Source organism: Chionomys nivalis, chromosome 26 (genome assembly GCF_950005125.1).
Source record: "Chionomys nivalis chromosome 26, mChiNiv1.1, whole genome shotgun sequence".
NCBI lineage: Eukaryota > Metazoa > Chordata > Mammalia > Rodentia > Cricetidae > Chionomys > Chionomys nivalis.
Genome location: NC_080111.1, coordinates 440,539 through 467,229, shown reverse-complemented (window position 1 = coordinate 467,229; position 26,691 = coordinate 440,539). Strand labels below are relative to the sequence as shown.

The window sequence follows — 26,691 nt, the reverse complement described above, 5'->3', positions numbered from 1 at the left end:
ATTCTCAGCTCCTCCTGAGTTTGAGGCCAGTCTGAGGTACCTAAAACCTTGTCTCAAAATAAACCCAGCCACGAAGGCTGAAAGTTCCCATAAAAGAAATCACACTGAGACAGGCTTAAATTCATGCCTTGAGATCATTTCAAACACAACAAAAAACAGAAGATGTTGGTATCTATACCTATAAACAAAATGTGCTCGCAACCAGTTTGACGAGAAAAAACAACCGGGAATGGTCCCGGTATAAAAATTCATAACACTGGGGCTAGAGATGACTTAGAGGTTAAAAGCACTTGCTGCCCTTGCAGAGGACCGGGTTAGGGTCCCAGCACTGAAGTGGCTACTTATAACTACCTACAATTCCACTTCCAGGACTTCTGTGGACACTAGGCACTACACAGTGCACTTACGTACAAAAAAGCAAAATTCAGACGCGTAAAATAAAGTTTTTTTAAGTCCTCTGCAAGAAAATATGCTCTTAATCCTTGAGCCATCTCCTAAATAAAACTTTTTTTTTTTTTTTTTTTTTGAGACAGTGTCTATGTATTCTTGAAACTTGATATTCCCAAATGCTGGGATTAAAGATCTGTGCCACAACACCCGGCTAAATAAAATATTGAAAACAAAAAAAGCCTTGGTGTTGTTCTGATGTTTTCTCTTTAAGGCACGGTTTGAAAGAGAGTAAAGTTTAAAGGCAGTAAATACCAATTTTATTTTTCAGGCGTTTTGAGACAGTTCTCTCCACATAACCCTGGCTATTCTGGAACTCACTATGTAGACCGAGCGGACCTGGGACACATTGATTTGCCAGCCTCAGTTTTGTGGTTTTGAGTGCTGGGATTAAAGGTGTGCACCACCACACCAGGCCCTTTTGAAGTCTTGGACTGCATTTATATGCACAGTCTTGTTTGCTCAGACTCGGGACAAAACAAACAGCCAAGTCCTGGCCTTTTTAAATTCAGATGCCAACAGCAGACACGCTGATCTAGTCAGCTCTGAAGTTTTCTTTCTTTTTTCTTTTGATTTTTTGAGACAGGTTTTCTCTCTGGCGCCCTGACTGTCGTGGAACTCACGCTGTACACCAGGCTGTCCTCGAACTCACAGAGATCCTCCTGTCTCCTAAATGCTGGGATTACAGGCGTGCGCCATCACCCGGCTAACTCTGTATTTCTTTAAAGATAAAATATGTCACTCATATGGCGGGGCAGGGCATAATGAGGTGTAAATATATATAATATATATGTGTGTGTATACATTGTGTTTATAAACTACATATTTGATTTACATAGAATTTACTTTCCTTCACCGCACAAACCGGCAACGCCAAATTAACAGTGCAGGGCCTCAGAAGTATCGCGATATTCTGATGCCCTCTTCTCTCCCGACTTCGCAGGCGGGAAAAAGCCCGGAAGTTACCTCACGCTCTGCTGCGGCCGGAAGTGACGTCTCACCTCAGCATCCTTAGAGAAGGAGACACGCACGCTGGCTGCTCCATGCGGGGAGGCGTGGGACGCTTCGGCGGTGTGGTCTAGCGGCTCCGAGGAAGGCGGGCGTGTGTGCGCTCCCGCTTCCCCGGCCTAGCGAGTGGGCCGTCGGTGGCCGAGAGGTTCGGGGTTTGCAGCGGCGTAAGAGCTCGCGGCTAGCCGCGCCCCGGCCTCACCATGTTGGTCCTGTTTGAAACGTCGGTTGGCTACGCCATCTTTAAGGTAGGTACGGTGGAGGTGTTGCTCCGAAAGGCCTGTGTGGATGGGGTAGACGGGGAGCATGGTAAGACTTAGAGGCCGACACGACGAGCACGTCCGAATGTCTTTTTTTTTTTTCCCAAATGTCTTTTAAGTTTCCTGGGCTCCGGAAGGGTATGAAAAAGTGAAGGGGCCGGGTGTTGAAGTGAACACGTGGCTCGGCGGGCTTTAGGTGATCCGCTCTCCTTCAGATGATTAGGCTCATAATAAGGATATTCGCGGTAGATAGAACCTAAGGCTTAGTACATGTTCAGCCCCCTCCCAATCACAGCTGCATCCCTAACCTAACAGTTCATTCATTCTTTCACTCATTTATTTATTGAGACAGGGTCCCGCTGTGTAGCCTTGGCTGGCCCGGAAAACTATTTAAAATAGACTGACTAGATTAAAGCCCGAGCCCAAGATCAGTTTCCTTTGGGCACGGTTGGAAGCTTTTGAGTGGTGACTTTGTGTGGCTTGACTTATTAAAAGTTTGCTGTGTGACGATAGCGGGAAGAGGAAAGGAAGAAGAATGCTTGTGCTTTAATGTAGACAACATAAATGTTAGGTCTCAAAACACAGGACAGATGGCTGAGGTGCCTATTAACTTATCAGCCGACTAGACGCCAATACACCTGTTACAGGGTCCTCCTGGGCTGGACCCTTTACCCGGCTTCATTGATTCCTGTATAACCCGGCCATTTTGGCTACGCTGGTGATCTTGATCTCGTGGCCGCTGGACTCTTCCGGATCCCTGGCTGTGCTTTCCCTTATATCCACAATAAACCTCACCTCCCAATAACTACGAGTGTCATATGCTTTTTTTTTGGGGGGGGGTGGATTAAGTGAGATTGCAAAAATGTAGGAAGGTTGGGGGCATGGTGTTCATGATTTTCAATTTGGGCTGTGTGAGGCTTGCCGATATGTTAGGTGATGTAATTGTGTAATCGGGGAGTTCATGGTTTCAACCTTGAAGTTTAGAATACAGTCTCTGCACATACACATCTCCATATGATTAAATAAACTTAACCCGGAACAAGCCTGTAATCCAGCACCACAGAGGCAAGCCTGGTCTTTTATAGCAAGTACCAGGCCAGCCAAGGCTGCACAGTGATTCTGTCTCAAAAAAGGAAGAAAGAAAAGCAAGTAGAAAAGTTGTGTGGTTTTGTTTGTTGTGGTGGTAGGTTTTGTTTTTTGTTTGTTTGGGTTTTTTTATATTTATTATGTATACAATATTCTGTCTGTGTGCAGATCTGCAGGCCAGAAGAGGGCACCAGACCTCTTTACAGATGGTTGTGAGCCACCATGTGGTTGCCGGGAATTGAACTCAGGACCTTTGGAAGAGCAGGCAATGCCCTTAACCACTGAGCCATCTCTCCAGCCCCTGTTTGTTTGTTTTTGTTTTGAGACAGGGTCTAATTATGCAGCCTTGGCTGGCCCCAAAAGCATTTTAAAGTTGCCTGTGTGCGGGAAAGGGGGAAGATTTTTATCCCTAGCACATGCATGTGAATCCCAGAAGAGGGCTTTAAAGTCCTTAGAACTGGAGCTTGAGGCCATTATGAGTTGTAGTGTGGGTTCCTGGAACTGGACCCAGGTTTTCTGCAAGTCTGCATCTCTCCAGTCCTGTGAGACAGTGCCTGTACTGACGACAGAGGACTGCTTTGTGGTGTGTTTCTCTTCTAGCTCAGAAAATGGGTTCTGAGTATTGAGCTTAGATTGGCACTTGCACCTACTGAGCCATCTCAGCCCTCTGTCTATTGTGAGACATTTCACAGTAGGGAGAACATTTGTGTACTCAGTGATTTGGGTTGCTTTTTGGGATCATTGTTGCTTATTTGTTATAAGATGGGGTGAGCTCACTATGTAGACCAGGCTGGCTTCATTCACCTGTTTCAGCCTTTAACAGACTCATTTTGTTTTACCTCTATCTTGCTCCATTACTGATGTATTTTGAAACAAATAATTCTGGATAATTTTTTTTTTTCGAGACAGGGTTTCTCTGTGGTTTTGGAGCCTGTCCTGGAACTAGCTCTTGTAGACCAGGCTGGTCTCGAATTCCCAGAGATCGCCTGCCTCTGCCTCCCGAGTGCTGGGATTAAAGGCGTGGGCCACTACCGCCCTGCATGGGTAAATTCATTTTATATACGTATTTCAGCATGTTCAGGCTGTAATATACAAAGAAGTGATTTTTTTAATATTATGTATTATGCATACCTTTATGAAGGCTTGCACACCAGAAAAGGACACCAGATCTCATTACAGATGGTTGTGAGCCACCATGTGGTTGCTGGGACCTCTGGAAGAACAGAGTTAACCTCTGAACCATCTCTCCAGCCCACAGAAGTGTTTTTAAACTGAAAAGCAATATAACAATGCCAAAGATTTTTATGGTAGCAATAACTATACACTATTTGTACTTAGAAATTGTTCCATTTTAGTTGAAACAATGAAACAATGGATTTTTGTGTGCAGATATTATCAGTTTCCCTGTGTGAAAACCAGTAATTTGAACATGGTGGCGGCTGGGTATAATGGATAGTGCCTGTAATGCACTTCAGAGGCTGTGACGGAATAGTCTGGGGTTCGAGGCTGTTTAATCTATATAACAAGCCCCATTCTCCAATGGGACTTTTTAAAAAATATATAAAATTAGATAATTGTGAAACAAAGCTTTTTGTTCAGAAACAATATATAGTAGCACGATTGGGAATACAATAGCCAAAGTGTTTTTGCTTTCATAGTTTTTGTAAATGTTTGGATAAATATGAATCACTACGCCTTTATTACATTTCCTTTGTTGCTTTAACTTTAGTTTTAACTATGACAGTGTGGGGTTGAAGAGATGGCTGAGTGGCTGAGAGCACCTGTCCTTGCAGAGGCCCTAGCTTCCCAGAACCCACCTCTTCCAGCCGGTGCTGCACGTAGTTTGCATGCAGGCAAAACAGTCACATCCATGAGATAATCTTAAAGTGAAGAGGGTGGTGACAAAATACAGCAGTTCTGTTAATGCAAATATTATATTCCAAACAAATGTTATCTTGTTTGTTTTTTGAGACAGGGTTTTCTCAGTAGCTATAGAGCCTGTCCTGGAACACGCTCTGTGACCCCGAATTCAGAGCTCTCCCTGCCTCTGCCTCCCAAGTGCTGGGGTAAAAGGTGTGTGCTACCACGCTGGGCCAGAAATCTGTTCTTAACATGTATCAATACAAAAGAATGTTTAAGAGCTTAGGTTGAAAATAGAATCAAAATACCAGTAGGGGCAGAAAAAAAAAAAACCACAGGAAATGTACTAGGTTAATTATTAATTTGACCAAAACTTAGGCTGTATAAGAAAACTAGCTCAACTCAATAAAAAGTAAAAGAAACATTTCTCTACTTGTTTTTTTGTTTTGTTTTGTTTTTCTCTGTAGCTTTGGGGCCTGCCTCTGCCCTCTGAGTGCTGGGATTAAAGGCGTGGGACAACCCCGCCCAACTCTTTCTACTCATATTTTGCATGAGTAAGGTTGTAGCTTGAAAAATGTAACTGGTCTATTGCAGGTTCTGAATGAGAAGAAACTTCAAGAGGTTGACAGTTTGTGGAAAGAATTTGAAACTCCAGAGAAGGCCAATAAAATGTAAGTAATATTGAGTCTAAGGATTTAGGCATTTACACTAGTTTGTGGGTATTTCCATTTTGGGTGTTATTTTCAACTTTTTGGTTTTTAGAACATAGGCTATCACAGCGAATCGGTATTGTAGACTGCAGTGGACAGTGCCCCAAGATTAATGTTTTATGAGATGTTTGAAGGCACTAACAAGAGTTAAGTGTAAATTTCTTTTATAAAAGCAGTAATTGTAGCTGCATCTTCCATGACTTTCATTTCTAGCTCTAGGGTGTAATAAATCAGCTAAGTTGTAACTCCTTGAAAAGTATGTTGTGATTCCTCCATGTCTTTTGGTAACTAATGGGTTGGGAGAGACAGTAGGCTTTTCTTCAAGGTAGAGCCAGGGTTGCTGTTTGACCATTTGTGAGTCACCTTGTGAAATAGCCCACTGGATGCATGTGGTCTGAAAAGACGCTCGATGATCTTATTGGTGCTGGTGGATTCGGAGGGCACATAGCTATGGATCATTCATCTGTTAGTGCTAATAAATACACAAAAGAATAGAGTGATAAACCTAGACAAAGGGCAAACAAGTCATTGTGGTGCTCCATTGACAATAGCATTATTGAACAAATCGAGAGATGTCCATGATACACTCAGGAAAATCAACTTCAGAGTAATTGGCTTAATGTGATTCAGTTTATGTCTCTCTTGATCCTTAAACGTTTAGACAAGTTCTGAGAGACTGGTGGCACTCCCTCGAGGTAGAAACAGGGTTAGAACAGGGCCAGGGAAAGATAAACTCAGTACTTTGTTGTTAACATCTGTGTGCTTTTAAGTATACATTTGATGGACCTTACCAGCATTTACTTTCCCAGGTAAGAAAACTTCGTTTCAGCTAATAATACTGTTTTAGGCATATAGAGACTAGTTTTTCCATTTTAGAGGGTATCTGCTTTGCTGGGCTAATCTTTATTCATTGCTGTCAATGATGTATTCCTTTGGAACTGAGTCTAAGTGATTTAGCAAAAGTTCGTCACTACCACTGAGACAGCAATGAATACATTTCTTTATACAAAAAACATTGTGACTGTAAACGCTGTAGCGATGTTGAAAAGCAAGGCTGACAATAGGTTTGCTTTTGTTTGTTTTGGGGAGCGAGGAGACAGGGTTTCTCTATGTAGCTCTGGCTGTCCTGGAACTTACTCTGTAGACCATGCTGGCCTCAAATTCAGAGATCCACCTCCGCCTTCCAAACACTGGGGTCCAAGGCATGGGTGGGTAATAGGCTATTTTTCACGTGTGCTTGGTGTTTGTTTATCTAGTTAGTGGCTGACAGTGCTGAGGATAGAACCCTGGTCCTCATAACACAAAAGTAAATTATAGTCTTGGCTGCCCTGGAGCTTAATGTGTAGACTACGCTGGCCTTGAATCCCCGCCTCTACTTCCCAAGTGCTGGGACTAAAGGCGTATACAAACCGCACCCTGCACTTTTTTTGGGGGCGGGGGGGTTTCGAGACAGGGTTTCTCTGTGGTTTTGGAGCCTGTCCTGGACCTAGCTCTTGTAGACCAGGCTGGTCTCGAACTCACAGAGATGCACTTTTATTTTTATGTGTTTTTTTTTTAAATATTTATTTATTTATTTATTATACAGTATTCTGTCTGCTTGTATGCCTGCAGGCCAGAAGAGGGCACCAGACCTCATTACAGATGGTTGTGAGCCACCATGTGGTTGCTGGGAATTGAACTCAGGACCTTTGGAAGAGCAGGCAGTGCTCTTAACCGCTGAGCCATCTCTCCAGCCCTGTGTTTTTTTTTTTTTTTTTGGTTTTTCGAGACAGGGTTTCTCTGTGGTTTTGGAGCCTGTCCTGGAACTAGCTCTGTAGACCAGGCTGGTCTTGAACTCACAGAGATCCGCCTGCCTCTGCCTCCCGAGTGCTGGGATTAAAGGCGTGCGCCACCATCGCCCGGCCTTATTTTTATGTGTTTTAAAATAAGTTGAAACAAAGTTCAAGTAGTAACCTGCACTGCCCTTGAGTTTGTGATCCTTGTGTGACTTCCTAGTAGCTGGAATTTCAGACACGGCCACCACATCTAGCAAGTTTCTTTTAGTAGTATATGCTATAGAAACATCCAGCTTCTCTTTTTCTGGCTATGTAACTTTTGCAGAATTACTGTGTTCCAATAATGTATTTGTTCTCTTTCAATTCTAGAGTAAAGCTAAAACATTTTGAGAAATTTCAGGATACAGCAGAAGCATTAGCAGGTAAAGTAAGACTAGAAACTTTATTTTACTTATTTAATTAAAAGGTTGTTTTCTTCAGTTGCCTGAGTTAATCTTACTCAATGTTGTCGATGATGCATCCTTATTGGGGTGAATTCAAGTGATCTGACCCATTCGTCACTACCACTGAGACAACATTGAGGTAGCTTTTTTCACTGTAGGGCTGGTTTCCCCCATGTGATGAGAAGTGATTAGATTGATCTCCCTGTGGAAACCAGCAGCCTAATGCTGAAGCACAGTTCAGTAAAAGCTGTTCTACAAGGGACCAAGGTAACGTGGTCATGTACCGAGTCTAATACTTGTGTAATTTAAGGTGAAGTTGAGGATAGCCACCTGAAATAGAAAATGTAGAAACATATCAATATTCGAAACTGAAGGGAAATAGAGTTACTTAAGTGTAGGCAGGTACTGTGCACAAGCAAACCACCAAGGGGCGTGGATTTATATGTTTTTATTTACATGTGCTTTGTTTTAAAGGAGGGAGTGATTCATAGCCTTCAACGTTGGCTTATGATGGACGAACAGGCATGCTCTGGATCGCTAATCAGTCCATTATTTGATAACAAAGGGCTGTAAGGAAGAATGGTTTAAAACTAGACAAGATTTTTGTTTGTTTTTAGGGGTTTCTATGAATATCCCCAGCTGTCCTAGAACTCATAGATATGCATGCCCCAGCCTCCTAGCACACAAAGCAAGTTTCTTTACCATTAATTACTAATAAATTAACAGCCCTGTGAAGAGAGATTATCTGTTATAAACAGTAGAAAGAAAATTTATAATAAACATTTTGGAAGTGAGAGAAATTAGTAAGCTATGTCAGGAATGCCATCATATAAACCTCTAAAATGTCTGGTCTGATAAAATGTTTTTATCAAACAGATAAGTTTTTTCCCAGGAGTTAGTAGTATGTCTCTCTCATGAGGCAGCTTAAGTGCTGGAGACCAGACCCAGGAATTCAAGCTTGTTTGGAAAGCACTTTACCAACTGAGCAATATCCCAGGTCCTCTGAGGCAGTTGTGGGGACAGGCAGGTACCAATGCCATGATACGCGAATGAAAACAAGAAGACACTTTTGTGATGTCACTTCTCTCCTTGTGCCTTTTCATAGACTCCAGGAATTTAATTTAGTTGTACAGGGTCGAATAGCATTTACCTTTTTTTTTTTTTTTTTTTTTTTTTTTTTGGTTTTTCGAGACAGGGTTTCTCTGTGGTTTTGGAGCCTGTCCTGGAACTAGCTCTTGTAGACCAGGCTGGTCTCGAACTCACAGAGATCCACCTGCCTCTGCCTCCCGAGTGCTGGGATTAAAGGCGTGCGCCACCACCGCCCGGCTAGCATTTACCTTTTAAAAAAAAAAATATTTATTTATTATGTATACAATATTCGGTCTGTGTGTATGCCTGCAGGCCAAAAGAGGGCACCAGACCCCATTACAGATGGTTGTGAGCCACCACGTGGTTGCTGGGAATTGAACTCAGGACCTTTGGAAGAGCAGGCAATGCTCTTAACCTCTGAGCCATCTCCAGCCCTTTTTTTTTTTTTTTTTTTGAAAAATTTAGATAGGTGATTTGTCTGCACACCATAAGGGGGCATCGGATCCCACGGGTTGTAAGCTGCCTTGGTGGTTGCTGGGAATTAGACTCAGGACCCCTGGAAGAGCAGCCAGTGTGCTTAACTCCTGAGTCATCTCTCCAGTCCCCTGAAGTTATTTTTTTCTCCCCCATTCCCCAAGACAGGGTTTCTCTGTAGCCCTGACTCCTGGAACTTGCTGTATAGAGCAGGCCTTGAACTCACAAGAAATCTACCCAACTCTGCCACCTAGTGTTGGGATTAAAGGCATGCACCACCACACCCAGCTTTTGAAATTATTTCCTAAAATATTTGACGCATTTGATTTTTTAATTTCATTTTTAATGAAATGGTAACTATTTTGTATATGATAACTTAGAATAGAATCTAGAATTATTCTAGTGTAGAGATTTTACTCAGAAAAAAAAATTAAGAGAAGGGTTATTGTGCTAGGTTAAAATTAAAATTGTGTGATATAGAATATTACAAACTAGAGATGAGCCAAAGACTCTTGCTGAGGACCTGGAGTTCAATTCCCAGCACTCAACATGGCAGCTTTCAGGTGTTTGTGATCCCTGTTGCAGGGACTCTGCTGTCTTCTGGCCTCTAGAGGCAGGAGGATACAAGTGGTGCACAGGAATACATGTAGACAAAATAACCATATATGTAAAACAACAAAAATTTAAACTAGGAATATGAAGTTCAACTTTTAATTTTAAAGTGTGTGTGGATCTGGCCCAAGGCTTTTCATATGCTAAGCAAATGCTCTATCCCCAACCCAAAAGACAAAAAAATTTAAGTAAGGAATGAATAAAAGGAAGAAGTCTCTTTATAAAAAAGTAGATGCTAGGAAAACAGTGTTGAAGGTAGATTGAAATAGCCAGGTATAATAGGACACTCCTAGCTCCCAGCAATGGAAGACTAAAGGGAAATCACAAGTTTAAGGGGAGCCAAAGCTATAGCAGTGAGCTATAAAAAGTTGAATCCTAACAACCTTATTATTTGTGTATGGAGGCAGGTGTCACAGCCTGCTCCTCTCTGCCTATGAAGTACTGGGAGCGAGGGTGTGCACTACCATGGTGGACATTTATGAATAAAACAAATACATGAATCGTTTATATTTCAAAAGAAACATTTGAGTCTTTTTAAAGGTAGTATTTGCTTTAAAATTTATATCAGAACTTTATTAGTTACAGTTTTTTCTCTCCTCCCCTCCCCAAAAAGCATTCACAGCTCTGATGGAGGGTAAAATCAATAAGCAGCTGAAGAAAGTTCTGAAGAAAATAGTAAAAGAAGCCCATGAACCTCTGGCTGTGGCTGACGCTAAACTAGGAGGGGTGATAAAGGTAAGGAAGGCGGGGCCGTCATGGTTCTCCATGCCTTTCAGACCTATGTGGTCGGATGTCACGTGTTCTCACAATCCCTGTTTCTTTTAGGCAGCATGAGAAGCTGAAGTGGAAGTTGCAGAAACAGCTGTTCCCTGTACATTGTAGAAAACAGATAACAAGGGCCTGAGAGATGGCTCAGTGGTTGAGAGCATTGCCTGCTCTTCCAAAGGTCCTGAGTTCAATTCCTGGCAACCATATGGTGGCTCACAACCATCTGTGGTGAGGTCTGGTGCCCTCTTCTGGCCTGCAGACATACGCACAGACAGAGTATTATATAAATAATAAATAAATATTCAAAAGCATTTTTAAAAGAAAAAAAGAAAACAGATAACAAGAAAGGATAAAGAAGCCCTCGCCCTGATGCTGTAGTCTGTTAATATTTTAGGATAGCCGGGCGGTGGTGGCGCACGCCTTTAATCCCAGCACTTGGGAGGCAGAGGCAGGCGGATCTCTGTGAGTTCGAGGCCAGCCTGGTCTACAAGAGCTAATTCCAGGACAGGCTCCAAAACCACAGAGAAACCCTGTCTCAAAAAACCAAAAAAAAAAAAAAAAAAAAAAAATTTAGGATAATCCTTACATAAACATTTTCCCATTCAATACAGTCATTAAAGATGTGTTCATTGGAAGCTTTTAGTACAAGAGAGAAAACCTGAAGTGAAGTCTACCAGTGCATCCCTGCAATGAGTTGTTTGAGATGATATAAAAGTATAGTTCAGGGGAGCTGGTAGAAGACTTCTTACTCATTAATACTGGGGGAGGGGTGTATTTAAGAGACACTTACCACTGGAGGAAAGACGTAAAGATTGAAACTTTTTACCTTTACTTTTGATTAAAATGCTGTAGCATAGAAATACTTCCATAATTCTAAAGTTAGGAAAGGGACTGGAGAGATGACCGGGTGGTAGAGAACACACACAGTAAGTACTCTGCAGAGGACCCGGCTTCAGATCCGTTACCTGTCAGTTCAGTTCCAGGGGATCTGACACCGTCTGTCCTCTGAAGGCACCTGCACTTCATGTTTAGTTTCCATCAACTTTTTTTTCTCCTGGTAGAGATGTGTTTCTGTATCCCTGGTTTTCCTGGAATTTAATTGTAGACCAATCTGGCCTTGAACTCAGATCCGCCAGCCTCTACCTCCTGAGTGCTGGGATGGAAGTTGTGCCCATCACCTCCTGGCCCATGAACTTTTTGTTTTGTTTATTGTTTCTTTCCTTTTTTTAAAAAAAAGCTATATGTCTTTGTTTATTTTTATTGTATGAATATTTTGCCTTTGTGTGTGTATGTGCCTCGTCCCTGCGGAGGTCGGTCAGAAGAGAGCATCAGATCCTCTAGGACAGGAGTTACAGGCAGCTGTGAGCCACTGTGTGGATGTGGGGAATCAAACTCAGGGCTTCTCCAAGAAGCCAGTGCTGTTATTCACTGAACCATCTCTCCAACCCCTATAAATACTGTTGTAATAGTTCGTGTTGTTTCAGAATCCAGTGCGGTAGCTCATGTTTGCCATTCCAGGATTCTGAGGCAGGATTTTTACTCTGAGCTTTAGGTCAGCCTGTGCTACAATAATAAGTTCTTATGTCACTATCTGAAAACCAACAAAGATGCATTTTCAGGAGAATTTCCTTTTCATCTAATATAAATGTTCTTATAGGAAAAACTGAATCTCAGCTGTATCCACAGTCCTGTTGTTAATGAGCTTATGAGAGGAATTAGATCACAAATGGATGGCTTGATTCCTGGGGTGGAACCACGGGAGATGGCAGCCATGTGTCTTGGACTGGCTCACAGGTAACACTTGACAGAAAAATTAGGAATACTCACTTTTATACATACATTTAAATACTATTTTTTATTGTTTTGTTTTTTGTTTTTCAAGACAGGGTTTCTCTGTGTAGCCCAGGCTATCCACCTGCTTCTGCCTCCACAGTGGTGGGATTAAAGGTGTGGGCCACCACACCCAGCTCTTGCCTGTATTTAAAATCTCATCAGATTTTCTTTTCCCCTTTAGTGTTGGGTTGCTTATTTCATGTCTTTTCTCTGCAGTGGTCTGAGAGAGAACTTTTTTGCTATGTGCAATTGTATGTGGTGTATGTCTTAAGGCCAGAAAATGTTGTCCTTTTCTGTTTTCCTTATTTCTTTGAGGTAGAGTCTTTCTTTTTTTTTAAAAAAAAATATTTTATTTATTATGTATACAATATTCTGTCTGTGTGTATGTCTGCAGGACAGAAGAGGGCACCAGACCCCATTACAGATGGTTGTGAGCCACCATGTGGTTTCTGGGAATTGAACTCAGAACCTTTGGAAGAGCAGGCAATGCTCTTAACCACTGAGCCATCTCTCCAGCCCGAGGTAGAGTCTTTCTTGGAACCTGGGACACAGGTTTCCTGGGCTAGGCTCTAAATCAGTAGACTCCATCAATCTTGTCTGAGAGCTGGGTTTCAGGCATGCATGGATTGCTCCCTGGTGTATAGGTGTTGGAATCTGACTCCTGGTCACAATTGTATAGCATGTGCACTATTGCTATGCTGTAATCATCGAAAGCAGTATTTTAGCAGCTGGATATGATGGGCCATGCCTTTAATCCTAGCCTCTTTAGGCAGCAGCAGGTAGATCTTGGAGTTCTGGAATGGCCTGGTCTCTAGAGCAGGTTCCAGACTGCAAGAGTAACACATAAACCCTGTTTCAGGGGAAAAGCGAAAAGGTTGTGAGCATATTATTTAAAAATAATTCAACACACCGTGTGGTGGTACGTGTCTTTAATCCCAGCACTGGAGGCAGATATAGACAGGTCTCTATTCGAGGCTAGTCTGCTCTACACAGCAAGTTTTAGGACAGGCTCCAAAGCTACAGAGAAATCCTGTCTCAAAAACACAAACAAACAAAAATAGTTCAATACTTTAAAAAAAAAAGATTTCTTTTTGTGATTAAAAGTCAGAGATACTGAAAATGTCCTGTAATGTAAAGGACACCCTACAATATCGATCGCAAGGCTACAAACGTCATTAGTGGTGAGATCTGACACCTTCCACCTGCAGTTCCCGTAACATTGTTTTCAGGTGTTATACAAATGTTATGCTGTTTCTTTTCTGGAATGCTTTGAAGTCGTGCTGTGTAGCCACACAGCCCTACAAGATCAATATAACTTGCTCTATCTTATTATTACTTACTCTCCCCACCAGAACAAATTCATATGGAAATACATATAGGCCGTGGTCGTCAGCTCTGTGTCAAGTTCAAGGCTAGCTCAGTTGCAAAGTATTTATCACACAGTCATAGGATTTGAGTTCAGGCCCCCAGGACTCACATAAAAGTCCTGGGCTTTAATCCCAGCACTTGGGAGGCAGAGGCAGGCGGATCTCTGTGAGTTCGAGACCAGCCTGGTCTACAGAGCTAGTTCCAGGACAGACTCCAAAGCCACAGAGAAACCCTGTCTCGAAAAACCAAAAAAAAAAAAAAAAGTCCTGGGCTTGGCAGCATTAAAATCCCAGAGCGTGGGATTTTACACAGGCAGGTCCTTGGAGCTCATTAGCTAGCCAGCCTGTCCCGCTATGCAAGTTCTAGTCCAGTGAGAGAACTGCACTCGCTACCCACTGACATGAACACACCAGTTCGGGGAAGGTGGGAATGGGGTGCCTTAATTGAGGTCCTTTGTAAAATGTTGTTTATTTCTCTTCATCTCCTTAGCCTGTCTCGATACAGATTGAAATTCAGTGCTGATAAAGTAGACACAATGATTGTTCAGGCAATTTGTAAGTACATGGCAGAATCTGATCTGTTTAATTCTGTTTTTCTCTCAGCTGTTGTTGCTAATTTTGTCTGTTAAAGATGAACTAGATGAGTAGATGGCTGGGGAAGCAAAGTAGGAAAAGATAAACCTAGAATTATGTTAATATTACATACCACTTTCTTCATTGTAAGTGCTAAAACTGCAAGAAAGATTTGTGTACTTAAGTGTTCTTTTTTTCACCTGTCTTTTTTAGAGGTCATGGATTGAACAATTTTAAGAGACATGGAAGTAATAAAAACTGCTTTGACTAACATATTACTAAATGTGTATCAAGAATTAAAATCATGGGCTTAGTAGTCCCTTGGGTTGTCACACCTCTGTTCATAGAGTATACTAGCTGAAAAGGAAAATTTTTATCAATAAATAAACAAAATTAGATACAGGTGCATACACACCTAAGATGGCATTTGGTCTTTAAAAGAAATAACGTAATACATGCCACAATGAGGAAAACTTCTGTGAAAGAAGCCAAACAGTGTAGAAAGTTAGCTCCTGCAAAGGACCAGGATTTAATTTCCAGAACCCACATGGTGGCTCACAACCATCTGTAATGAGATCTGGTGCCCTCTTCTGGCCTGCAGGCATACACACAGGCAAAATATTGTATACATAATAGATAAATATTAGCCGGGCGGTGGTGGCACACACCTTTAATCCCAGCACTTGGGAGGCAGAGGCAGGTGGATCTCTGTGAGTTCGAAACCAGCCTGGTCTACAAGAGCTAATTCCCGGACAGGCTCCAAAACCACAGAGAAACCCTGTCTCGAAAAACCAAATAAAGAAATAAATATTAAAAAATTAGTTTGTTGCATAATGGAACAAGTCTGAAAAAGGATGGTGTTAATGGTTTGTATGGTGTAAATGTACTCAATGCCACTAAATGCTTGAAAATGCTTCAAGACAATTTGTTATCAGTCCCTCATTGCTTCTGTTTTTATTTCATGTTGCAGCCTTATTAGATGACTTGGATAAAGAACTAAACAACTACATTATGCGGTGTAGGGAGTGGTATGGCTGGCACTTCCCCGAATTAGGGAAAATTATTTCAGATAATTTGACATACTGCAAGTGTTTACAGAAAGTTGGTAAGTCGGTTGTTTGCCCTTTATGTTAAAACTGCATGAATATAGCTCAGTATTAATTATACATTGATGTAATTTAGTAGAATTGGTTTTAAATTTTTCAGGTAAGTGACTTCTTTTAAATATCTTTTTTTATATAACTTATTATTTATTTATTTATTTAACTTTTATTTTATGTGTATTGGCGTGAAGGTGTCAGATCCCCTGAAACTTTTTTTTCTTTTTTTTTCTTTTTTTTTTTTTTTGGTTTTTCGAGACAGGGTTTCTCTGTGGCTTTGGAGCCTGTCCTGGAACTAGCTCTTGTAGACCAGGCTGGTCTCAAACTCACAGAGATTCACCTGCCTCTGCCTCCCAAGTGCTGGGATTAAAGGCGTGCGCCACCACCGCCCGGCCCCCTGAAACTTTTTACAGACAGTTGTGAGCTGCCATATGGGTGCTGGGACCTGAACCCAGATCCTCTGGAAGAGCAGTCAGTGCTCTTAACCACCAAGCCATCTCTCCAGCCCCTCTTTTAAATATCTTAACTTTCCAAGTAACAAAGTCACTAGTTCCAAATGGTTCCAACTGACCCAGATAACAAAGATTATTGTAGCTATAAATAATGCTTTCAGCTTTTATGGTATATTTTAAGATTGCAGCTTTACATTAAGTTAGGCTCTAAAAGTTGATTCCATGAGAAATCCAAGCAAATGAGGTTAATTGCTGCATTGTTTTAGAAGCAAGTTAAAAAACAGGCTGAATAGACAGTAGGATAAGAATGTTAAGTCTTGAGTAACCTCAAGGTATATTATGAAGACTTTGTGAGATCCAGCTAAAGTTCATAGTTTCAGCCAGGTCGTGGTGTTGGTGCTGACACTAGGCTGGCCTCTGGCCTACAGAGCAAGTTCCAGGACAGCCAAGACTACACAAAGAAACCCTATTTTGAAACAAAAACATATATAGTTTCAGAATGTTGCATCCTTTGAATCCTCTTATGGTATCCTTAATTCTTTTCTTGGGGGGTGGTGTGTTTTGAGATAGGCTGTCCTGGAACTTGCCTTGTAAACCAGGCTGGCCTCGAACTCACAGATACACCCACCTCTGCCACCCAAATGCTAGGATTAAAGCCATTACCACCACTGCCTGACCCTTAATCCTATTCGTATCTGTCACCTTTTATGAAATATGTTTATGAGATGCTTTGTCTTATTTTTGTTTTCAAAATAATTCTTGGGGTGTGTTGTTTTTTGATTGTTTTGAGTCAGGATTGCTATGTGTGTCTTTAATACCTATCCTGGAACTTGCTCTGTAGTCCAGACTGGCCTTGAACTCACAGAGATCCACCCACCTCTGCCTGAGTGGATTGTTTGTTTGTTTTGGATTTTTTTGTTTGTTTTGAGGGAAACATTGAGGTATTTTTCCTTTTGGGGGAGGGGGTTCGAGACAGGGTTTCTCTGTGGGGTTTTTTTTGTTTGTTTGTTTGTTTTTTGGTTTTTCGAGACAGGGTTTCTCTGTGGTTTTGGAGCCTGTCCTGGAACTAGCTCTTGTAGACCAGGCTGGTCTCGAACTCACAGAGATCCACCTGCCTCTGCCTCCCGAGTGCTGGGATTAAAGGCATGCGCCACCATCGCCCGGCTGTTTGTTTGTTTTTTGAGCCTGTCCTGGAACTAGCTCTTATAGACCAGGCTGGTCTCGAACTCACAGAGATCCGCCTGCCTCTGCCTCCCGAGTGCTGGCATTGAGGCATTTTCTTTGTGGGCCAGGCTGTGCTACTATTTGAGTTATTTCCCTCCCCTCCTCCTCTTCACTGTTTTTATTTGAGAATGATTCTGCTTATCTTCTATGCATTCCGCAGGCGACAGGAAGAACTATGCATCTGCGACTCTCTCTGAATTGCTGTCAGAGGAGGTAGAAGCAGAGGTGAAAGCAGCCGCAGAGATATCTATGGGAACAGAGGTTTCCGAGGAAGATATTTGCAACATTCTGCATCTGTGTACCCAGGTACGTTACACCCGCGGGGGCTGTAGTTGAGTCTTTGCTGATGGCAATGATGATGTTTGCATTGTTGTTCACCTGACAGTATATGAAGGTGTTCAGTCACTACCTCATCTGATGCCATGTTTTTGGGTGTGCGTATGCAATAACGACAACATGAAGTAATTTATGTGTATTTTTTGTTTGGGTTCTGGTTTTACGAGAAGGAGTCTCTGTTGCCCTGTCTGTCCTGAAACTCACTATGTAGACCAGGCTGGATTAGAATTTACAGATTTTCTCGTCCCCACCATCAGGGATTTCCCAATTGTGGGATTAAAGGCATGCACCAGCACACCTGGCCTGAGCATTATATTTGGAAGAGTGGTTTAACCTAGTTTGTTAAGAGTACCAAGAAGCCGGGCAGTGGTGGCGCACGCCTTTAATCCCAGCACTCAGGAGGCAGAGGCAGGCGGATCTCTGTGAGTTCGAGACCAGCCTGGTCTACAAGAGCTAGTTCCAGGACAGGCTCCAAAACCACAGAAAAACCCTGTCTCGAAAAACAAAACAAAACAAAAAAAAAAGAGTACCAAGATAATACTGATCAGATTGCTTAATTATAGGTTTTTTTTTTTCGTAATTTTTTCCTCAGACTTTCTGAGTGCTGGGATTATAAGCATGAACTAGCATAACTAGCTTTATTTTATTTTTAGAGGTTGTTCTTACCAAGCACCTAGGATTGGTCTTATCCCCGTGCTCTTGTAATCTTGCCCCAGCCATTGTAGTGTTGACTTAACTGTCAGTAAGTTGCCTGTGCATATCTACTTGTATCTATTGCAATCTGATATTCTCAAAATGCATCATACGCTCTTTACCCATAACCTTTGTTATCCTCATTCCAGGTGATTGAAATTTCTGAGTATAGAACTCAGCTGTATGAGTATCTGCAAAATCGCATGATGGCCATCGCACCCAATGTTACGGTCATGGTTGGGGAGTTGGTTGGAGCACGACTCATTGCTCATGCAGGTGACAGTGTTAATGTGGCTTGTAACATGAGGGTAACACTTAGTACAGACTGGGGACCATGGTTCAATGATGATTCCTGTTGCTTTGCCTGAGTTCTTTTTGAATAATGAGGGCATCTTCAGTCACTACCTCTTCTGAGACACTGTGGTCCTTAGTCAAAAGGCTAAAGTTAGTTTGCTATCATATTTTAGCCATAAGTTTAATCAGTTTTCAACATCTAAAGGAAAAATCGTACCAAGATTTGAATACATTTTAAAAATTACAGTATTAACAGGATACATTGCTATACTTCATCACAGATTTCTTTTAAGCTGGAATAATTCTTTCAGCGATATTAGACAAATACTCCAAGTCTCCTTTTCTGTAAAGTCATGATACATGGGCTGTTTCCATTATCTTCACTCTGGTTCAGTCGGTAGGTAACCTTGCCAGCAGCAAGAGATCATAGACTAAAAACTGAATTTGTACTTTAAATATATTTCTAATGTTTGAGTTTGTACCATTAGTGTCTTAAATATTTCTAAAACTTAAATGCAGCAAATCCAACCAAGTATGTTAGTCTATATCAAGATTTTTTTTTTATTTCTAAATTATTTAATTTTATTTTATGTGCATTGGTGTGAAGGTGTCAGGTCCTCTGGAACTAGAGTTACAGACAGTTGTGAGCTGCCATGTGGGTACTGGGAATTGAATCTGGGTCCTTTGGAAGAACAGCTAGTGAGTGCTCTCAACCACTGAGCCATCTCTCCAGCCCTAGAATGTTTAATTTATCTCTACAGCAAGGGTAACAGTGGCTCTGTACCATTGATATGACTTGATGTATCTATAGCAGTAGCATACTTTATTTTCAGAGTCTTAGACGATGGTCAAATTGCTAATGTTTACATCACTCATACTCACATGATAATGCAATTAGAATTCTCCAGCTCATAGCTTTCCTTACAGTAGGAATGAAAACATTTAGGGTTTGAGGAAATTCAGTACACTAGTATAGAATTTTTATATACTTGAAAGTACATATTTTAAAATTTTTTAATTAATTTATTTTGTAGGTTCTCTTTTGAATTTGGCCAAGCATGCAGCTTCTACGGTTCAGATTCTTGGTGCAGAAAAGGCACTTTTCAGGGCACTCAAATCTAGAAGAGACACCCCTAAATATGGGCTCATTTATCATGCTTCTCTTGTAGGACAGACAAGTCCCAAACATAAAGGAAAGGTGAGTTAAGTGTGTTTTGTTTTGTTTTTTTCAGTTCTTTTTTTTTTTTTTTTGTTTTTTTTTTTTTTGGTTTTTCGGGACAGAGTTTCTCTGTGGTTTTGGAGCCTATCCTGGAACTAGCTCTTGTAGACCAGGCTGGTCTCGAACTCACAGAGATCCGCCTGCCTCTGCCTCCCAAGTGCTGGGATTAAAGGCGTGCGCCACCACCGGCCCAGCTGTTTTTTCCAGTTCTTAAGGGCTTCGATTGTGAGCTGCTATGTCTATGTTGAACTATACCCAGATTTTCAGTAAGACCAGCAAATGCTATTAATATCTGAGCCATCTTTTTGTTAGTTTTTTTTGTTGTTGTTGTTGTTTATCAAGACAAGGTTTCTTTTTTTTTTTTTTTAAGAATTTTTTAAGAAAAAATTATTATGTATACAATATTTTGTCTGCGTGTATGCCTGCAGGCCAGAAGAGGGCACCAGACCCCATTACAGATGGTTGTGAGCCACCATGTGGTGCTGGGAATTGGACTGAGGACCTCTGGAAGAGCTTGACCTCTGGGCCATCTCTCCAGCCGCACGTGGCCCCCCCCCCCCCCCCCCCCCCCGCAGCCATCTTCTTAACCCTTGAGCTTTACTTCCCCACCAAACTCGTTTTGCTCCTATTCTGATTATAGTATACATTCAAACTGCAGTTTCAGGTAGCGTGAGAGGCAGAGACAGGAGGACTCTGTTAGTTCAAAGCCAACCTGGTTTACAGAGTCAGTTCCAGAACAGGCACCAAAGCTACAGAGAAACCCAACTTTAGTTTTTCAAATGTGTGTGTGCAAGCCTGTGGAGGTCTCTCTCCTTCTCTCATGGGTCATGGAGATTGAACTCAGGTCAGGAAAGGGGTAGAAAGCCAGGCGGTGGTGGCGCACGCCTTTAATCCCAGCACTCGGGAGGCAGAGGCAGGCGGATCTCTGTGAGTTCGAGACCAGCCTGGTCTCTATAGGCTCCAAAACCACAGAGAAACCCTGTCTCGAAAAAACAAAAAAAAAAAATTTTTAAAAATAAATAAATAAATAAATAAAAAGAGAGGGGTAGAAAGACATGACTAGACCTTTTCATTCTAGTCCAGAATCAATGGTAGTATGGTGATTTTCTGTAATTTTCTCTTGAGTAAACAATTGAGTATTTATAATCTCCTTGGAAATAAGCATTGCTGTCTGGTTTATGTTTTGTTAATAGATTTCTCGAATGTTGGCAGCCAAAACTGTCTTGGCTATCCGATACGATGCATTTGGTGAAGATTCCAGTTCTGCAATGGGAGTTGAGAACAGAGCCAAATTAGAGGCCAGACTGAGAATTTTGGAGGACAGAGGGGTAAGAACCACACCCTGTCTGGCAAATGTTAGCCTACCAAATAAATTACAGTTTCATAAACACAAAAATCGCCTGGAAACAGCTTTTTTCCATGTTTTAATTATGCTTATATATTTTCTGCTGTTGATTTATCTTTACATTAGCCAAGAAAGTGTGTTAAACAATGTTTTCCGTTTGAATGTGTTTACTCAATAGCAAAGAATTTATCACATACTGCTGTATGCTATCCAATAGAGGATATATTGTAGATTTTTGACTTAGTAATTTTATTTTTCTCCTTAGATAAGAAAAATAAGTGGAACAGGAAAGGCATTAGCAAAAGCAGAAAAGTACGAACACAAAAGGTAAAGTATATATAGAATGAAGAGTCGCTTGTTTAAATATTTTTTATTGTAAATTCAGTGTGAAATAAGGGGCTAGAGAGATAGATGAGCAGCTAAGAATGTTCATTGAGGTTATCTTGGAGAAGACCAACATGGTGGCTCACAACCAGGTACCCTTGTACATACACATACATACAGACAAAACACTCGTGTGCATAGCAAATCATTTTTTTAATTATTTATTTATTATGTATACAATATTCTGTGTGTTGTCTGCCTGCAGGTCAGAAGAGGGCATCAGATCTCATTTCAGATAGTTGTGAGCCACCATGTGGTTGCTGGGAATTGAACTCAGGACCTTTGGAAGAGCAGGCAATGCTCTTAACCACTGAGCCATCTCTCCAGCCCCATAACAAATCATTTTTAAAACTGATGGGGCCGGGCGGTGGTGGTGCACGCCTTTAATCCCAGCACTCGGGAGGCAGAGGCAGGCGGATCTCTGTGAGTTCGAGAACAGCCTGGTCTACAAGAGCTAGTTCCAGGACAGGCTCCAAAACCACAGAGAAACCCTGTCTTGAAAAAACCAAAAAAAAAAAAAACTGATGGGATTGGAGCAATGGCTCGGTAGTTCAGAACACTTACTGCTCTTGCAGAGGACCTGGGTTTGAGTCCCAGGACCCACATGGCAGCTCTCAGCTGTCAGGACACGCACACAGAAAAACAAGGTTTTTTGGGTTTGGGGGGTTTATTTGTTTTTTGACAATCTCATTTATTTACTGTACCCGTATTTTAATAGTTTGTAGTTGTGGAATCACTTAAGTCAAATTGGCAGGTAGATAGGTAGATCTTTTGTGTTTGTTAATATGAGCAATTTTCAGGAACATGTTAACTACAGCCATCACCATGCTGTGTACATCTTTTATATGCATAATTTTTCCTTGCCATTTAGTTTTTCACACTTTCAGCTTTTTATGTATTTGGGGGTGGGTTGTGTGTGTGTTCACAAGCCACGGCACTCACGTGGAGGTCAGAGGACAACTTTCAGGAGTTGGTTTTCCTTCTACTATGTGAGTTCTAGCGATTATCAAATGCTCTTCCTCATCGAGCCCTCTGGCTGGTCCTTCATAAGCATGCATTCATTCATTTGACCTACTTGGTAGTTCATAGTCATATAGAAGCATTGTGGCCTTACTTGCATGTAGAGGGCGCTTTGGTTATCATTTGATGATAGGCTAGGTTGAAGGCTTGTGAGTTTCAGTGATTGGGATGGAGCTGTGATCGTGTATCAAGGGCCTCATTCAGTAAACCCCTTGGGAAATGGGTGCAGTGTGGCTAGAGATGATGTTCATCCATCATAACTGTTGGAATTTAAAATTGTTCTCCTTAGTATCACAGCTTCTTGGGTTATGATCCCTAGTGAGGTATGTGTGGATTTTAATGGCAGCATAGGTTAGAAGGGGACCGAGCAGTATTTAATAGCATTGATTGTAGGCATATAGACTCCATGATTTGGTTGACTTGTGTGGATCTCTGTTATTAAATGGTATTTACAGCTTATAAGTTGAGCAGCCATTCATCTACAGCCCTGCCAGACAGAACTCTGCTCAGTTCGGTTCAGATTCCTGTACTGCAGCTATGAGATTTAATTTAATTCACGTCGTAGGGGATCAGTGTGTTCTTTGTTACTGTAAAATTTTCTCGGGTTGGGGCTGGAGAGATATCTCAGAGGTTAAGAGCATTGCCTGCTCCTCCAAAGGTCCTGAGTTCAATTCCCAGCAATCACATGGTGGCTCACAACCATCTGTAATGGAGTCTGGTGCCCTCTTCTGGCCTGCAGGCATACACACAAAGAGAATATTGTATACATAATAAATAAATAAATATTTTAAAAAAATTTTTTTTCTCGGGTTGTGGTAAAGATTTTTCTTAAATGGGATTGCAATCAGTGCGGTTTTACTTTGTAGTTAATTGGAAAGTGATTTACTTCATTGTTTCCCTTTTAATGCTGTTGTATTTCTATATAATAGAATTTAAATTCTAAGTCTAAATAAGAATTTGACTCACATTGAGTGTGATTGACTTATCTAAACTACCTTAAAACCGCTAGAATGAAACCATTGTGTGCTTTTGCCTTATCCAGCAGTATTTGCTTTTTTTTTTTTTTAATTATTTCAGTTACAGGTATTTGTAAAGATTTTCCACAATTTATCTTTTTTTTTTTCAGTGAAGTGAAGACATATGATCCCTCTGGTGACTCCACACTTCCAACTTGTTCTAAAAAACGAAAAATAGAAGAGGTGGATAAAGAGGATGAAATTACTGAAAAGAAAGCAAAAAAAGCCAAGATTAAAATTAAAGGTTAGTTGGATTTTTTTTTTTTAAATATTTATTTATTATGTATACAATATTCTGTCTGTGTGTATGCCTGAAGGCCAGAAGAGGTGTGCCCCACCGCCCGGCAAGGTTAGTTGGAATTTTTTAAACAAGCATTGCATTTTTATTCTGTTGGAATGGGAGTGGCATGGAAGAGTGCACAGAAGTTTGAGGATGCCACGTATGACTGGATCCAGAAATCAGACACAGGTCCGCAGCCTTCCCCACAAATGCATTCAGCCAATGAACCATCTTGCAGGCCCTCGTTAGAATTTTTAATTTTTGCCAGACGGTGGTGGCGCACGTCTTTAATCCCAGCACTCGGGAGGCAGAGGCAGGTGGATCTCTGGGAGTTCGAGTCCAGCCTTGTCTACAAGAGCTAGTTCCAGGACAGGAACCAAAAGCTACGGAGAAACCCTATCTCGAAAATCCAAAAACAAACAAACAAAAAAAAAAGAATTTTTAATTTTTAAAGATTCTTCAATAAGGATCTTTTAAAACTACAGACTAAGTATGAGAGAAATGTCTGTCATTGCATTCAGTGAAAACTGATAGTGTTTTAATATGCCATTCTGTTCTTTGACAAGTTAAGCTGTTGTTAGATTTTGGTGTCTTTTTTTAAAGATTTATTTATTATGTATGCAACATTCTGCATTCATGTATGCCCACACACCAGAAGAGGGCGCTAGATCTCTCATTACAGATGGTTGTGAGCCACCATGTGGTTGTTGGATATTGAACTCAGGGCTTCTGAAAGAGCAGCCAGTGCTCTTATCCACTGAGCCATCTCTCCAGCCCGATTTTGGTGTCTTTACCAATGTGTAGAACTCAGGATTTTACTAAATGTACAAAGACTTTATATCCTGTGAAATATTTGTAGTTAGGTGGCTTCTAAGTTGGTTCCCCTGCATTTTAGTTGCATGATTAAAAAGAGATATACGTTGGTGCAGCTTCATTGTTTGGTTTATGAATAGACCCCGAGGAATATCATATTGCAGCCTGCTGTTCATTATCAGAGTATCTCAAGGATACCAGTCAACTTGATAATAAGCAAGCGCCCCTGATCCTGCATCCCTGCTGGTATTTAACTTGTGTTTCTATTACTGAAAGATTTGAAAAACAAACAAAGGCAAAGTCTTATTTCCAGTATTTGAAAGCACGTTCCAGAGTGGTTTCCTTGATTAGCAGTTGTATGTTCAGCCATTGGCTTTCATGCACCTGCCTGTCATCTACGCATACAAATGATTCACAAAATTCTCACTTTCCGCCATCGCTGCCCCTTGTGTTGAAATATCCATGTGTAACTCCGCTTCTGATAGCTCCCTGTTTCATTTTTATCCTTAGTATTTATTAGTCTGTTTAGTATATTATTTACTCACCTCTCACTGAAGGTTTACTAGGCTGGGTCTCTGTGTGTGTTGTGGATGTATGCCTGTGTCTCTAGAGATTAGAGGTAAGCATTGAGTGTGTTCTGCCTTAGTTTGTTCCTCTGTCTAGATTGATTGACCCACAGGTTACAGGAACACTCCATCTGCTTGTCCCCCTCTGTGGGGTTACAGACTTGCAACAAACACTCTGCCTGACTTCTTGGTAGAGTCAAGAGTAGAGCCAAGCTCAGGTCCTTATGCTTGTGCAGTGGGCACTTGAACTATTGATCCATTTTCTGCCTTCAGGATCTTGAGCAGCTCTCACTTCTTGACCTTTTCTAATGTAATTGACGCTTCCAGGTCACCACGCTACGTAACTGATTGCCATTTATTTTATTGCTGACTTCTTTTTTTTTTTTTTTTTTTTTTTTTGATTTTTCGAGACAGGGTTTCTCCGTAGCTTTTTGGTTCCTGTCCTGGCACTAGCTCTTGTAGACCAGGCTGGCTTTTTTGCTGACTTCTATTAAGTAATAGCTGGTGGTAAAAATTACTTCTGATCTTGGTCTAGATTATTTATAGTTAATAGTGTTAGACAATAAAATGATCCTAATAATAAACACTAGAGAGTTGACTGTAGTGAAAGGAAGAAAAATATTCTAGGGTTTGAGGGAAGTCTAATTCAATTCTAATTCTTCCTATGCCAGCTGAAGTAGAAGAGGAGGAGGTGGAGGAGGCGGCAGCAGCAGAGGAGGAGGAAGAGGTAGAGGAGGAGCCATCTGTAAAGAAGAAGAAGAAGAAGGATAAAAAGAAACACATCAAGGAGGAGCCACTTTCTGAGGAAGAGCCGTGCACCAGCACAGCAGTTCCTGTATGTGATCCTGGTTGTTCTTTATCTCTTGAGTTTATTACAGGACATTGTTAACGAGCCTGAAGTATGGATGTTAGTAATAGGAATTGTTTGTATTCGAGGTCAGAAATGACCAGGTGTTTAAAGGAAGATGTAATAGAAAAGTGAAGTTGTTTATTCTCTTTTGTTTTGTTATAGAGGCCTTTTCTCATTTTGTTTTTGTTGTTGGATTTTTTTTTTTCATGAAAAGAATTTACTGGAAGGAAGGAAGGAATGTGGAGTTTTGTTTTTTTGCTGTACTGAGGATTGAGCCGAAGGCTTAGTGTGTACAAAGTGCTGTGTCACTCCACCATACCCCAGGCTTTCCTGGGGTTACAGGTTTAGATTTTATTACAAAGTTTGTTTTCTGGGAGTAGATACTACACTTTATAAGGATAGGTTAATATATTAACACTGTTTCAAAAGCATTTTTTGTTGCTTATTTTCAGAGTCCAGAGAAAAAGAAGAAAAAGAAAAAAAAGAAAGAAGCTGAGGACTAATGGAAAGGAACCCTAATGTCACCTGAACACATCATGCTTAAGACTGGGTTGGGGCGTACAGATGCCGTGTAAAATAATGAAGGGAGATTAAATCCAATAGCGATTATCTGTAGCTTCTCAAACCTTTTTTGTGTCTTGTCAACAACTGTTAACCTTAGAGTCTTTGATACAGAAATAAAAGTATTTTCTTTGTATTATAAGGAGTTCTGTGGTCTCTTTATGTTTAGGTAGGGAATTTCTAGCCCTTTTTATCTTTGACTTAGCATTAATTGAATTTTGATTGTTATTTTT

General features: G+C 41.1%; 1 protein-coding gene and 4 non-coding genes across 6 annotated transcripts; all 5 read left to right on the top strand.

The window, feature by feature from the left end:
• Positions 1-1,462: 1,462 nt before the first annotated feature.
• Nop58 (NOP58 ribonucleoprotein) lies at positions 1,463-26,594 on the top strand. Of its 2 annotated transcripts, none has more exons than XM_057758848.1 (15): positions 1,463-1,703; positions 5,256-5,332; positions 7,516-7,568; positions 10,378-10,499; positions 12,190-12,326; positions 14,223-14,287; positions 15,276-15,410; positions 17,242-17,387; positions 18,260-18,386; positions 19,439-19,602; positions 20,817-20,951; positions 21,234-21,295; positions 23,499-23,632; positions 25,719-25,882; positions 26,350-26,594. In XM_057758848.1, the coding sequence occupies exons 1-15, from the start codon at positions 1,659-1,661 to the stop codon at positions 26,398-26,400; spliced, it is 1,617 nt and encodes a 538-aa protein (XP_057614831.1). In that variant the 5' UTR covers positions 1,463-1,658; the 3' UTR covers positions 26,401-26,594. The 2 variants fall into 2 exon arrangements, with proteins under 2 accessions (XP_057614831.1, XP_057614832.1); XM_057758849.1 differs by lacking the exon at positions 1,463-1,703 and adding an exon at positions 7,748-7,856 and having other exon boundaries at positions 5,259-5,332.
• LOC130867160 (small nucleolar RNA SNORD70) lies at positions 6,278-6,363 on the top strand. Its single transcript, XR_009056425.1, has one exon. It is a non-coding gene; the product is annotated as a small nucleolar RNA SNORD70 (small nucleolar RNA).
• LOC130867161 (small nucleolar RNA SNORD70) lies at positions 7,645-7,728 on the top strand. Its single transcript, XR_009056426.1, has one exon. It is a non-coding gene; the product is annotated as a small nucleolar RNA SNORD70 (small nucleolar RNA).
• Positions 17,426-17,507, top strand: LOC130867163 (small nucleolar RNA SNORD11B). The gene has a single exon (XR_009056428.1). It is a non-coding gene; the product is annotated as a small nucleolar RNA SNORD11B (small nucleolar RNA).
• On the top strand, positions 18,446-18,529 carry LOC130867162 (small nucleolar RNA SNORD11). The gene has a single exon (XR_009056427.1). It is a non-coding gene; the product is annotated as a small nucleolar RNA SNORD11 (small nucleolar RNA).
• Positions 26,595-26,691: the final 97 nt, after the last annotated feature.

What these genes read in the sequence shown, in the direction of transcription:
- Nop58 (XM_057758848.1), top strand. Translation starts at nt 1,659, where the DNA reads ATGTTGGTCCTGTTTGAAACGTCGGTTGGCTACGCCATCTTTAAG. An exon ending in AACTAGGAGGGGTGATAAAG is followed by an intron (nt 10,500 to 12,189) that starts GTAAGGAAGGCG and finishes ATGTTCTTATAG; the next exon opens with GAAAAACTGAATCTCAGCTG. An exon ending in TTCTGCATCTGTGTACCCAG is followed by an intron (nt 17,388 to 18,259) that starts GTACGTTACACC and finishes TCCTCATTCCAG; the next exon opens with GTGATTGAAATTTCTGAGTA.